The sequence below is a fragment of the Psittacula echo genome (genome assembly GCF_963264785.1).
Source record: "Psittacula echo genome assembly, chromosome: Z".
In the NCBI taxonomy this organism is placed as follows: Eukaryota; Metazoa; Chordata; class Aves; order Psittaciformes; family Psittacidae; genus Psittacula; species Psittacula echo.
The window spans coordinates 728,675-741,409 of record NC_137742.1 but is presented as its reverse complement, the minus strand read 5'-3'; the positions used below and the strand labels follow the sequence as shown (position 1 = coordinate 741,409).

The 12,735-nt window shown below is 45.1% G+C and overlaps 1 protein-coding gene across 4 annotated transcripts in view; it reads left to right on the top strand.

Moving 5' to 3' along the window:
- Window positions 1–3,484, top strand: part of ZNF532 (zinc finger protein 532) — a gene marked incomplete at its 3' end in the record, with an annotated part of 31,171 nt that extends 27,687 nt beyond the window's left edge. For all 4 annotated transcript variants that reach the window (XM_080637595.1, XM_080637598.1, XM_080637597.1 and 1 more), the window contains 3 exons: window positions 1,144–1,256; window positions 1,926–2,073; window positions 2,990–3,484. In XM_080637595.1, coding sequence (XP_080493721.1) covers window positions 1,144–1,256; window positions 1,926–2,073; window positions 2,990–3,484 — 756 coding nt within the window. The remainder of the gene's footprint in view (window positions 1–1,143; window positions 1,257–1,925; window positions 2,074–2,989) is intronic.
- Window positions 3,485–12,735: the final 9,251 nt, after the last annotated feature.

The window sequence follows — 12,735 nt, the reverse complement described above, 5'->3', positions numbered from 1 at the left end:
GTGCTCAGCCAGGTAGGCAGATGCTGAGCTTCCCAGGATTTGTAACTAATGCATCCAAAATCCTAGTTGGGTCTATCCATAATTTTCCAACGATTTTAGAGCAAGTGTGGTGGTGTGGATGGTTTCCCCAGTGCTCTCAGAAGGATTGGCTCCTATGAGCACTGCGAATAAGCACAGTGCAGAATGTATTCATTCATGCAGTGGCATCATTGGGTATGCACTGTGTGTACACACTGTCAGGTTCTCACCTTTAACAATTTAAGAGCAAAATATGTTGGTTTCCTTTTCTTTTAATTGGCCTTTAAACAAGAAAAGGAAGTCGAGACTGTTCAGTACTGCACCTCTAACAGCATTGTGTTGACTAGCCCATCGTATATTACCATATCATGCTTCCTAATGGGCTGCCTCACATTTGCATCCACGACCTTTCAGAACAGCTTTGCTTTCCTTCCCTATGCTCCACGTGATAGCAGAAGATCTCCCATCTCCCTGAAGCAGCTCTTTCTCCTTTAGCCATACAGACATCACTTCTTCCTGCACACAGATTTCCAGCAGTAAACAATAATCCTCAGGGATGGCACCACCTCTGCAGGGCTCCACTGGAGCTGCTCCTGAGCGGTGCAGCCATCATATAAAACCCACAGAATTCCACAAACACATCCCTCACACTGGCACTGAACCATTCTTCTCATTTCCTCATGGATTTTCTGAGCCCTGTTAGTGTGTCAGTGTCTGTGATGTTTTGCTTTGGTCCTTATTTTGTGCTCTTCACCCCTCCTTGGTGCTGGGAAAGGACAGATTACTTCTTAGAGAAAGCAAAACTCTCAGTGTACTGCCTTTTCTGATCCAGAAATTATCCACTATCTCCCTTGTGGCTTTTGTGAAAGAAGTTCTCTTCATCCCCAGTCTGTGACACGGGTTTACAACTGATGATAGGTGTGTGTGTAACTCATACTGGCCACACTGCGTTGAAATGAGTCCAGGTCCTCTGACTTCTGCAGCATTGCTGTAGGAGTGATGTCACTTGCAGGTATGCTACCAACACTGGTGAGTGGTGTTTCTTCCCTGTCAGCAAAGGGTTTGACACATGCACTGCTTTTACTGAGTGTTTTTAATTAATGTTTTTCTCTTCTTTTTCTAAAGCAAATGAAGAAACATCCATGTCGACAGTGTGATAAATCTTTCAGTTCATCCCACAGTTTGTGTCGGCACAATCGGATCAAGCACAAAGGCATCAGGAAGGTTTATACCTGCTCGTAAGTTCCACTTCCATTTATGTAGAAACAGAGTAGAAACCAACAAGAAACCCTGTTAGTGTCATTTAGTTCTTAGTCCTATAAAAACCATTGTCCTATTCATTCAAATGAAGGTGGGTATTCAGATACACAGCTCAAACTATTGAGGCTCTCCTGCCTGCATAAAGCGTAACAGGCTGCTGAGAAGACAGGTACCTGAAGTCGGTTGCCTCTCAGGGGCTTTAGCAAGCAAATCTAAAGCTTTCCTGAGACAAGCCACCATACAGACTTCCTGTTTCTCTCTTCATTCATGGCTTGGTATGTATTTGCATGCTGTGGAGCTGAGTTCGGAATTCTGAGAAGGAAGATGCAACAGCTGTCTGTGACTGAAATCATAGTTCCTTCTCTGTGGTAGCATGGTCTGTGCTGTCTAACAGAACACCCAGTGGTGTGGGAACATGAGCCTGTCAGGCATAGCACAGCATTCCAACAGCCTGGCTGCTGCTCTTGGTTGCTTGGTGCAGCCGGTGCATCAGGTTGTTTCTATAGCTTGTACTATATGTTTTGCCTCCATGAGCTGGCAAGCCTGGCCACTATTTATCCTGGTGTATGACAAGCAGCAAGGGTCTGGGTTTTGCTACCCTCTGAGCAGAAGAAAGCTCATTGTGGTTCTCTGTGGTATTTCTGTAGGCACTGCCCGGATTCAAGACGTACTTTTACCAAGCGGTTGATGTTGGAAAAGCATATTCAGTTGATGCATGGCATTAAAGACCCCGATGTGAAAGAAATGACTGAATCAACAAACACGGAAGAAAGGGAAGTAAAGGAAGACACAAAGGTAATCACTTGAAAGGTTCATTCAGTCACTGAGAGGGCATTTTTTGACAATGCCCTTAATATCATGCTTTAACTTCTGGTCTGGCAGTTGGACCAGATGATCTTCATAAGTCCCTTTTAGCCAAACTATTCTATTCTGCTTTTCTGTTGATGATGAGTGTTAGGAGGAAAGCAAAACTGACAGCACTGTCCAAAGACTTGTTACATGCAGAGATTAACAACATTTTCAAGTGTTTTGGGCTCTGAATGATACAGGATTTCACCTGTGATGACATGTGCAAATCTGACAGCAGAGACACAAACACATCTGGATTTTAAAGTGTACTATTGTCCTTTACATGACTGTCTTTCAGCCCAACATATTGTCATATTCTATTTAAGTGTCGAAAATATGGCAGCTGTCTCCATAAACACCATGGAGCATACCTGAGCTACCTAGGATGCAGAGGATTCTTGAGGAATACTTGTGACAGAATAACAAAGAAAATCTAAAACATGATCCATGTAACTAGTTTAAAACATTGTGCATGTTGATTCATGCTTTGGCAATATCTCAGTCTGGTTACTGACTATCAGGAGATCATCTGCCAAGTCAAATTCAGGCATGAAATCATGCTAAGTAATAAAAATGGAGTTGCAGAAGGTAATGCTGATAAGTTCCTAGACTGATACTCTACGTTCTGCATACAGCTGAGCTCTCACTGGTGTGTGTGCTTGGGTGCGCTTACGCTGGCAAACACTAATTAAGTTTATAGAGAGCATTAGATACTGTGGTGCTCTCAGAGCTGACAAAACAAATGTTTATGCAATTTTTTCCCTTATCACAGGGAAGTTTTTTAAGTTTTAAGTCACAAATTGTGATGAAAAGAGCTGTGTATTTACACACTTACATGATGCACCTTCTGTGGCTTTTATAGGTTCCTAGTCCAAAGCGTAAACTGGAAGAACCTGTACTGGAGTTCAGGCCTCCACGAGGTGCAATCACTCAGCCACTGAAGAAGCTAAAGATTAATGTCTTTAAAGTTCACAAGTGTGCTGTTTGTGGCTTTACAACAGAAAATCTTCTCCAGTTCCATGAACATATTCCTCAGCATAAATCTGATGGCTCCTCGTACCAGTGCAGGGAATGTGGACTCTGCTACACATCCCATGTGTCCCTTTCCAGACATCTCTTCATTGTACATAAGCTGAAGGAGCCTCAGCCAGTATCAAAACAGAATGGCTCTGGGGAGGATAACCAGCAAGAGAACAAAGCCAACTATGAGGATGAGTCATCTGACAGCACAGCGTCGGACAGAAAGTGCAAAGTGTGTGCAAAGACTTTTGAAACTGAAGCGGCCTTAAACACTCACATGAGAACACATGGCATGGCCTTCATCAAGTCAAAAAGGATGAGCTCAGCTGAGAAGTGACCAGAGGACTTGGGATGCAGAAATCTCTCTCCACATTGGAATACTAAGGACATTTTTGCTACAGAAAGCTCAAGATACAATAGTGTTCACAGGACTGTTCAGGCTGTTGCAATATATTCTTCATAAAAGTGTCCCCTTCACCTCATTGTCTATACCCTCAAAACCATTGAAGCAGTATTTGAGTTGAAAAGAGTTTGTATATATTTAAACTAATAACTTTTATACTCTTTGTTATGTGTTTGTATTGTATCTAGTGGCAAATTTGGGTTTTCCTACTTTGTTTCTGTTCTTTTTTTCTAGTAAGTTTCTTTTCAGAGTTCTGAACGTTGGGGCAGTTCCTTCACTTCTCATAAAGTGTTTCTTGTTTGGATGCTTCTGAAGGCAGGTTCAGCTGATGGAAGTGAACAGAAGGCTGTTCCTGGAGGGGAAGCAGGCTAAGGGAGACTTTACATTCAAAGAACTTGTGCTTCTACATGTCTAAAGAAGCTTTTAAACTTTCTTCTAAATATATATAAAAAGACAAAACCAAGATAAAGTAGCGTTGCACGTGTGAGCTGCAGTGCTGGGGTTGGGTGGCAACACCAGAAGAGGTGCAGACCCCTTAGAATGCTCAAGTACTTTTGAAAAGTATAATTGCACAACTTTCTGTATCATGAAGTGATTTTTTAGGCCATCAGGTGCTTGTGATCAAAGCTCCCATTCTTCCAGAAGGGCTGGGCTGCTCTGGAGTTAACAAATAAGATGTGGTTAGAGGAATAGGTTTCTAACAATGATATTTTTTGTCATGTAATTTATTAAGCACTCTGTAGGAGTGAGTGCACAGCATTATGTATGTTCCTGTATTTCTGGTATTGAAAGAAACTAGTTAACCCTTGCTACAGGGGTTGGCACTGCCCAGCCCTGCTCATGCCAAACGTTCTGGTGCTCAGTGTGTGGAAAACCACAAGCATCCGGAAGCTGACACACAGCCTGTGTGAGTGCACCGGCCCAGGCAGCTGGTTCAGCCCTTTCCGACACGTGCTGGTGTCCCTGGCTGTGCTTTCACCACCTACAACAAGGTACCACGCTGTCCTTTTCATATAGAGTTCTCTGTGAGAGTTATATTTTTGGTTTGGTTTTGCATTTTATACCTTGTATGTATCCCTAAAAAAGCAATTTTGTACTTTTTTTTAAAACAACTGGTGTATATATAGATAGCTGCATGATAGCCAGTAGTAACTGTTCGGTTCCTTAAAGTCTTGCTGCTGTCAGATGTTACTATACACTATGTCCATTACGACTGTATTAAACACATTTCATATGTAAATAAATGTGGAGCATTTTGCCCCAAAAGATTTGTGAGATTCTGTTATTTATCATGAAATTTGAACCGTTTTAAAAATGGAAGTGTTTGAAAAAACTATGGATCCTTCTAAGCCACCTCTGTGAAACTTCAGCACTCTGGAGACTGTGTATCAGATACATTAGTTCTGCTTTCTCTCCTCATACCCATTCTTAATTTGGTCTGTTGGTAAATGCTTGTTACCCCCTTTAGAGTACTCCATGTGAGTGGTTATGAGGTACTTCTCCATCCTGACACAGAGCCAGCGCCGCAGGATCTCAGTGTGTAATGTGCACTGGCCATCACTGCCCTCTCCATTGAGTGTATACCTCCTGAACACTTGTTTGTTGATGTGCACTGTCAACTGTACAACAAATGAGTTCTCACTATGCAGAATGGTGTTTTGTATACAGTGAACAGATAATAAAAGTTAAATTTTCACAGCCATTACTAATACTTTGGTTTCTTTTCCCTTTTCACTGAGTAGCACCTGCGAGGGATGCTGTGAACAGTAAAACAGTAACTGATGTCACTGTTGGTGCTGCCAAGAGGCAAATCACTACAGGGCATATGAGAGCTGCTGAGCAGGATGTGGAATGGCTCCGTGCTGGTAACCCACTCCCTATCTCAGACATGCAGTGCAATGGGTGTACAGACACTCTGCTGACAAGTCTGTAAGGGCTATGGTGCCGTGGGTGCCAGGCACTGCCCTGGGGTGGGTGCACCGTTCACCCTGGAGCAGGTGGGCTCCCATTATCCCCAGGGCTGTGCGTATAGCATGGAGACAAGTCCATGGCTGTAGAACTTGTGGGGCAAAACCCACACATAGTACTTGGGACAGTTTTGCTCATCTTCATAGGGACAGGCCCTTTACTTACCAGTGGGGAAGGAACAGAAAATCACATCATGGGAGTTTACAGTGCCTGGTGAGGCAGCATGGTGCCAGCCCTTCACACTGTGAATGGGGCCATACTCAGACACTTTCCAAAGCATTCAATTTGCCAGCAACAAAAACGCCCTTGAGAAAGCCTGAGACACCAGCTGTAAGGAACAATGAGCCAGGGGAAGTGGGACACCGGTCAGCCAGAGCTGCCTCATTCCCTGCAATCAACCCCATAGGAAGCAAAAGCACTCTGCTCAGGGAAAAGCAAACCCACAGCAGGCCCTGGGGCTCTGCTGAGCCCACTGCTGGGCATTCAGAGTCACAGAGCCCAGGTGCAAGTAGCTCTAAACTCAGCATGTTCAAGTGAATGAATACACTTGTGCTGTCCATGTACATCCCCTCTAAGGGGATGTCTCCTTTGTTGATGGTCATTGGGCATGATGCACATACACACTGCCCACCCTGCACAGGGGTACCCTCTTGGTGCTGGTCTGGCCTTGCTCAGGGAGGTTCTGAGCCTTGCCCTGGCCAGCAGCCTTCTTGCAGGGGAGGTAGAGCAGAAGTTGTATCTGGCTGACCACAGCTGCTGTACTTCAGGGCTTGTCTGTGTTTTTATTCTGGAGGGCATTTACAGATGCACAACTTGACCTGCCGAAGGCCCAGATCTCAGTTCTTAACCTCTGTGTATCTGTGGGGAGTTGAGGCCTATTTAGTTTTAAAAGGGTTTTTATATAACTCTGACCTTTTCATGCTGTTAATATTACCTTTCTCAGTACACTTGGCACACACACGCAGCTGCCAGGCCAATAACGGGACACAGAAGAACCTATTTTACTTTAAAACCTTTCTCAAATATTAGGGCAGTTCAGAAATCAACTCTCAGTATTTGAATTTCAGATTATTACTAAAAGGTTATGTGTCTAAGCTCCCCAAAGGAGCAAGGGTAGGGAATGGAGGGAAAAGAGAAGTACAGAACATGGCAAACACAGAGGGCACAAGCATAGTCAACCTACATCCCTGAGATCCACTTACAACCTGGGTTACGTAGCCAGAGGTGGATGGAGTAGGAGCAGGAAAGAAGGAGCACTTCTTCCACTGCTATGGGCTGTTTTGAAGAGACCTGGTAGAACAAGGCATTGGAAGTGACCCAGATCCATCTGGAAAATGAACAGAAGGCACTACAGTTTTCTTCTCTGACCCCAGGTTCCTACTTTGAAGGAAAACTGTATTTGAAGCAGTAATGTGACTATTAGAATTGTATCCTTCACAGCTCTGGCCCCTAATGTGATTTGGCAGAAGCCTTTATGCAGTTCATTTATTTCATATTCTCAAATTCTACTCTTTTGTATTTTGTGGTTCTAATCTAATGGTGGGAAGATGGATGCACTGCTTTATAAGTGTTGCTGTCTCTGAGCCTGGCCACCACTCAGCTCCATTGCCACAGGTCTGTGTGCCAGATTAATACTGAAGTACAACAATATTTCCTAGTTGAAGTGACTGTTCCTTTCCTGGTTAAAATGCAGAGCAGCCCCTGATAGATGCACTCAAGTTGCAAGTGGAGGAGCTACTGTCTCAAAATAGCCCTTGGTCATTACATTTCCATACTGTTGCTGTTAGCAAAATGAGCAGAGCCCTTTATAAGCACAGAAACATCTCCATCACGCAGCACCAGCATTGCTCTGGATGCTTTACACTCACTGAGATGTTGCCCACACATGATGTGCTTCACTCATGTAATGTCAAGCACTTTCCAAATCTCAGGAAAGTCAAGGCACAAGCATCAAATAGCAGATTCTATGGCCAGAGGCCAAATTTGTCTCCACTGAACTCAGTGACAAGGGGCCAGATTGTCTTATATGGTGCTATGACTGAGGCCTTCAGGGGCCTTCACATATATAACACTTCCTAGGCAGTGTTTTACCCTCAGTTCTTCAGAACAGATAAAGAAGATAAACAGATATTACCAGCCAATTACTGGTGCTACACTGCTCATCTTCCCAGGTAATACACTTACAGCAGAGAGAAGAGCTCATGGAAAAGTCATCATAGTTCAAGACACTGAGGTGACCAGAAAACAAGAGCTGCACATAAATTTTGGGAACTAAATCAGAACTGTTCAGGAATTAAAATGCATTGGGAAAGCAGAGGAGTGACATGACCTTTCCCTCATCAGTAAATCACCATCAGCCTCTGAGTTTTCCAGCACTGTATAGCTGTGGCTCCCAGAACAGTCATGCCTCAATCTGGAAGCAGACAGAGGCTTCCAAGGTGTTCCTGGTCTGCTGTATCACCTTCAGCCCTGTCTAACCCGAGCTGAGGGAGCTTGGGTTTGTGAGAGCTTCCAGACCCTTCCAGAACCAGTTGCACTTAGGCTAGGATGTTTTCTAAAGATGTTAGATTCCGCTGTGCTGAAAGGGAACCGATCACAAGCCAAGAGGGCAGAGGCAGAGCTCTTGATTTAACCACAGATCAAGTCTGTCTCCTTGCTTCCCCTACAGAGGTACCCTGGGGGAGATGACAGCAAACACTTCACAGCACCAGGTCCCTGTTACAAAGACATCAGCACATCAATGCCAAAAGCACCCAAGAAACATTAACCTTTATTGGTAACGCTTACTACAACCCCTGAGACTGTTTTCCTGCTTCACAGGAGATTCATCAGGTATTAATATCATATTGTGATGAATAAAGAAGCGATGCTCTGAGCCAACGCTCCAGTACATGACTGATGTTTCACACAGCCGGGCTCGTCAGGGTCCCTCTTCATGTCACACACAGCAGCAAGGACTCCCTGGAGCTGGATCTGCATGAGGGCTTTGGGCACATGTGGTTGTGTCTCACAATGAGCTGCAGCCCCAGGGATGGGGCAGAGGCAGCTCCAGGCTGGCTGGAGACAAAGGCAGAGCCTGAATCACAGGACAGGACAGGACAGGACAGGACAGGAAAGGAAAGGAAAGGAAAGGAAAGGAAAGGAAAGGAAAGGAAAGGAAAGGAAAGGAATTCTCAAAGGCTGTTTACAAAAGAATCCTTGCTGAGGTCTTTTAGATTCTAAAACTCTCACTGTCCAGCTAACATCTACCCTTAAAGCAAAGAAAGGAGTTTTTTTGAGCTAAAGGGCAGAGAAATCTGAATGTGATACAAACCCAACACAAGACACAATGGCAAAATGAGAATGCCTGTGAGAGGCATGCACTGAAAACAAAAGATAAACCAGGGCCTTCCCAAGCCCCAGGGGAGAGTCTGTACTTGGACTTTCTGTGACTGAAAGGTGAAGCCAGAGAGGCCCATTATAACCCCAAACATGAAGTTCTCCATTTCCCCAGTGACAGGTCACAGAGTCCTGTGTGTTGGGTGCCCAGTTTTAAGCAGCCTTAATGAGATTTCAAAAGCAAGACATCTAGTTTTGCCTGAGACCACTCGGTGTGTGGGCTAACAGAAGCAGCTGAAATTACTTCAGAAATGACCTTGAAGAGCAAAGGTGTGTGCCTGAGGCCATATTCCACCGAAGTATTTTTCACACACAGAACAAAGCCCTTCAGCAAATCAGTGGATATTGTGTGTGTGAAAATGAATGAGACTGAAGTGTTGGAGATAATGAAGCCACATGTAAACCACGCAAGAAGGAGGAAAGAGGGATGCAGGACTCCCTGTCGGTGCTGCAGGAGAGCTGTCATCATTCCTGTCTTTGTCAGAACATGATTTCATGTGGAATGGGGGAACTGAGGCAGGGGTACATTCCCTCAGCTTTGTGGCTCAGAAAATGGTGTAATGATGTTTTTCACTTAACTTGCACTCAGATGCAACCACTCATACAGGCAGCTTAGTGCTCCAAGTATTAGAATAGTCCAGAGAGTGGTGTTGGTGTAAGTGGCATCCTGATGCTTTTGGACACCACTCTGTATTACTGGCTGCTCTTACAGCCTGTTGAGCAACAGGAATGGGCAGCAGAAGAGTTCCAAATGTATTTGAAGAGTGCTCACTGAGGAAGTGAGTTACTGCATTTCTTTTGTGCTTTACTCACAGTGGCTGCAAATGGACTCCAATGGCTTTCCTTATTAACCTACATTGCTCAGCTCAGGTGCAAGGTGCTGGTTATTTGCCCATGACCAATCTCTTTGAAAACACAGAGCCATCATTCAAATATTATCCATAGACATAGCACTAAGGCCTGGCTGTTTGCAAAGGTCTGGCAAATCAGCCAGAATGTCAAGAGCTACATTTTTCTGTGTACTAAAAAATTAGCATCATTTTCTAGGTGCAGAGCTCCAGCAGATCTGCTGGACAAATACTGAAGCCAAACATTCGCAGGAGCGAAGATTTCAAAACACATGTAACCTTTAATAACTGAAATCATCAGATGAGGAAAGAACAAAGCCACCAGGAGAAGTGAAGGTGATTCCCAGCACCTTCCTAATGTGTTTCCCTTGTTTCACCATGAACAATGGGTGAGTAGAAGTGTTTTCTGAGCTTTGGAACTGAAATCAATGGCAAGCTGATACTAGGGCCCCAGAATGAAGCGCGGGTTTGTGCCTTGGACAAAATGATGTCACATCTCTGTGACTTCCTAAGCACAGAGAGACTGCACACAGCTCTATTTGTGGGAGGATGTAGAAGCACAGTCACATCCTGAGTCCTCCTGTCCCCTTTGCATCAGTGAAACCCTGCGACAGCCTCAAAAGTCTCATGATTAATTCTAGGTTGCAACAGCCACAAGAGAGCACAGCAAGACATCAACCAGCCCACATGCTTCCGGCCATACCTTCTTGCACTGGTCTGGTCCATATTTCACACCTGAGTAGCAGCCCTGGAGGATTGCAGAGAGTGGTTCAGTTAGAGAGCTGGGTCACAATCACACATTGCAGAGCTGCACTGGGCAGTTGTTGAACCAGGAAATCTGAAACAGTTCATGGAGTAGATATTGGTAAGAACCCAAAGTACCTCAAACATGACAGCCAGTATGAAATAACCTTGCAAACATGTTATAAACTTGCTTAGAAGAACTGGATAATAGAAAAGGGTCAAATATTTACTGTTAAATGTCAACATAAAATTCAATGCAAAGTAATATTTAAATCTATTCTACTTTAGTAGGAATTTGGCTGTGGTACACAGTATAGTGGAACAAAAGCTGGTTTGTTGTGGGAGTTTTCTTATATTAAGGCACATATGATATTCTACACTAAAATAATGAATTATTTTAATAGCTAAAGTGAAATGTACATCTATAACCACAAGAAATAACATAAAGATGACATTCCAGTGGCAAAGTAATTTTAACCGAGCTTTGATTGTCAGATTGGTTAGAACTGCCTGTGAGTTGCAGGTCTGAACTCAGTTCTGCTACACCTTGGTATAAATCAGTGGTGCATTCAATGAGACGTTTAGGTTTACTCTTGTGCAAGTGAGAATTTGTCCTCTTTTGCTTGAAAGGCACAATGTTCTGGGCAATCAGCTGCTGTTGGAGGAGGAAACGAACAAACAAAGACCTGAATGACTCTCTTGCAGTAACAAGTCTCACGTTTGTGTCATGGGTAGGAAGTAACCAACAGCTAAACTGAACTATGATCTTTATCATTCCTTTTCTCTGCCTTATATGAACACGTCTGTAAACTCTGCAGGACTCATGTCATAGATGTGCATGAAAACCAACACATGGCTCCATATTCTGTGGTTCAGCCACCCACAGGATGTGATGTGGAAGTCTCCCTCACACTGAATGTGCTTCCTGATCACCATCTCTAATCTTTAAAGGGGAAACCCTCTGTTTAAAGACCAAAACCGTGTCCAAGTATCCTGGATGAAAAAGCTGCTCCAGGGGAACAGCAGAAAAGCTGTCACTGGACAAGGACCTACCAAACATTCCAGTGGCAGATCCCACTCTTGAAGAACAGGTAACTTTGTTCCACAGCTTTTTCATCCCAATCTTCATTACACAAAGGGAATTCAGCCACCTCTGAGTTTGCTCTGGTGTATTTTCTTACGGCTTAGTAACTGCTTGTGAATCCTACATCTGCTCCAATGGTGATCATGGCAAATTGTGTCACATACTTTGACCACCAGCAAGAAGAGGTTGGCTCTTTATGTACTCAGGTGTTGATCTACACTGACAAGATCCTCTGGAGCTTTCTTCTTTCCAGGATGAGCAGCCCCAGCTCTCAGGCTCTCCTGTGCTCTAAGGCCAGTTCTAGCACTGTTGGTCACTCTTTCCCAGCTGTTTGCTAACAGAAAGTCTGGAGCAAACACTTTTCCAGTTTCCTTCAGGCAAACTCTTTGCTCCCATCGATCTGAGTAGCATTCCCCATGCTCTTTGCTCTCCCTTTGTCTTTTCCACTCTTTGGGAACTCCTTCTGAACTTGGTGAAAACCCAGTCCAGCTCATCTCATTCCCAGGAAATCAAGAAGCTCTGGGTCATGACCTGTACCTGTTTTGCTGCTGGTTGCTTCAGACTTACACAGCTATTCAAATGAAGAGCTGGAAGAAGTTTCCAGAGATCATCTGCTCAGCCCTTCTGAATGGGAAGGAGTTGACCTGCAGCAGATGTTGGTCTGTCTGCGGGCTCCCTGAGGTACATCCCGCTCCCGGCGTCTGTGGCAGCGAGCTGAGGCGGGAACCGCGGCGGGACACCGCCTGCCGCCATCACACCCCCCTCACAGCACTGCCCCTCAGCAGAGCGCCCCCTACCGACCGCCCGCTCCTGCCCCTCCTTTTCCCGCCCTGCCTCGGCTGGCCAATGAGCTGCGCACACGCAGCAACGGTCCCGGAGAGAGGTGGCCGTTAGCCGCCTGACCCAAATGACAGGGCGAGGGAGGCCGGTGCTGCTGTTGAGTCGCTTCCCACACGAGCCTGGCTCATTCCGCCGTGCCGTGGGATTCTCAGCTTCCACCGAGCGTCCCCTCCAACTGCAAACTGGTCAGGCACCTCTGAGGGCAGTGGCGAAGGGCTTTGCCTTCAGGCCCTTTGCTGCGGTGCATGCTGGGAATTGTAGTTCAAGTGCCGTCAAGGCCCTTCGAGGGTGAGCGAGGCGGGGTCAGTAGGGGGACTACAACT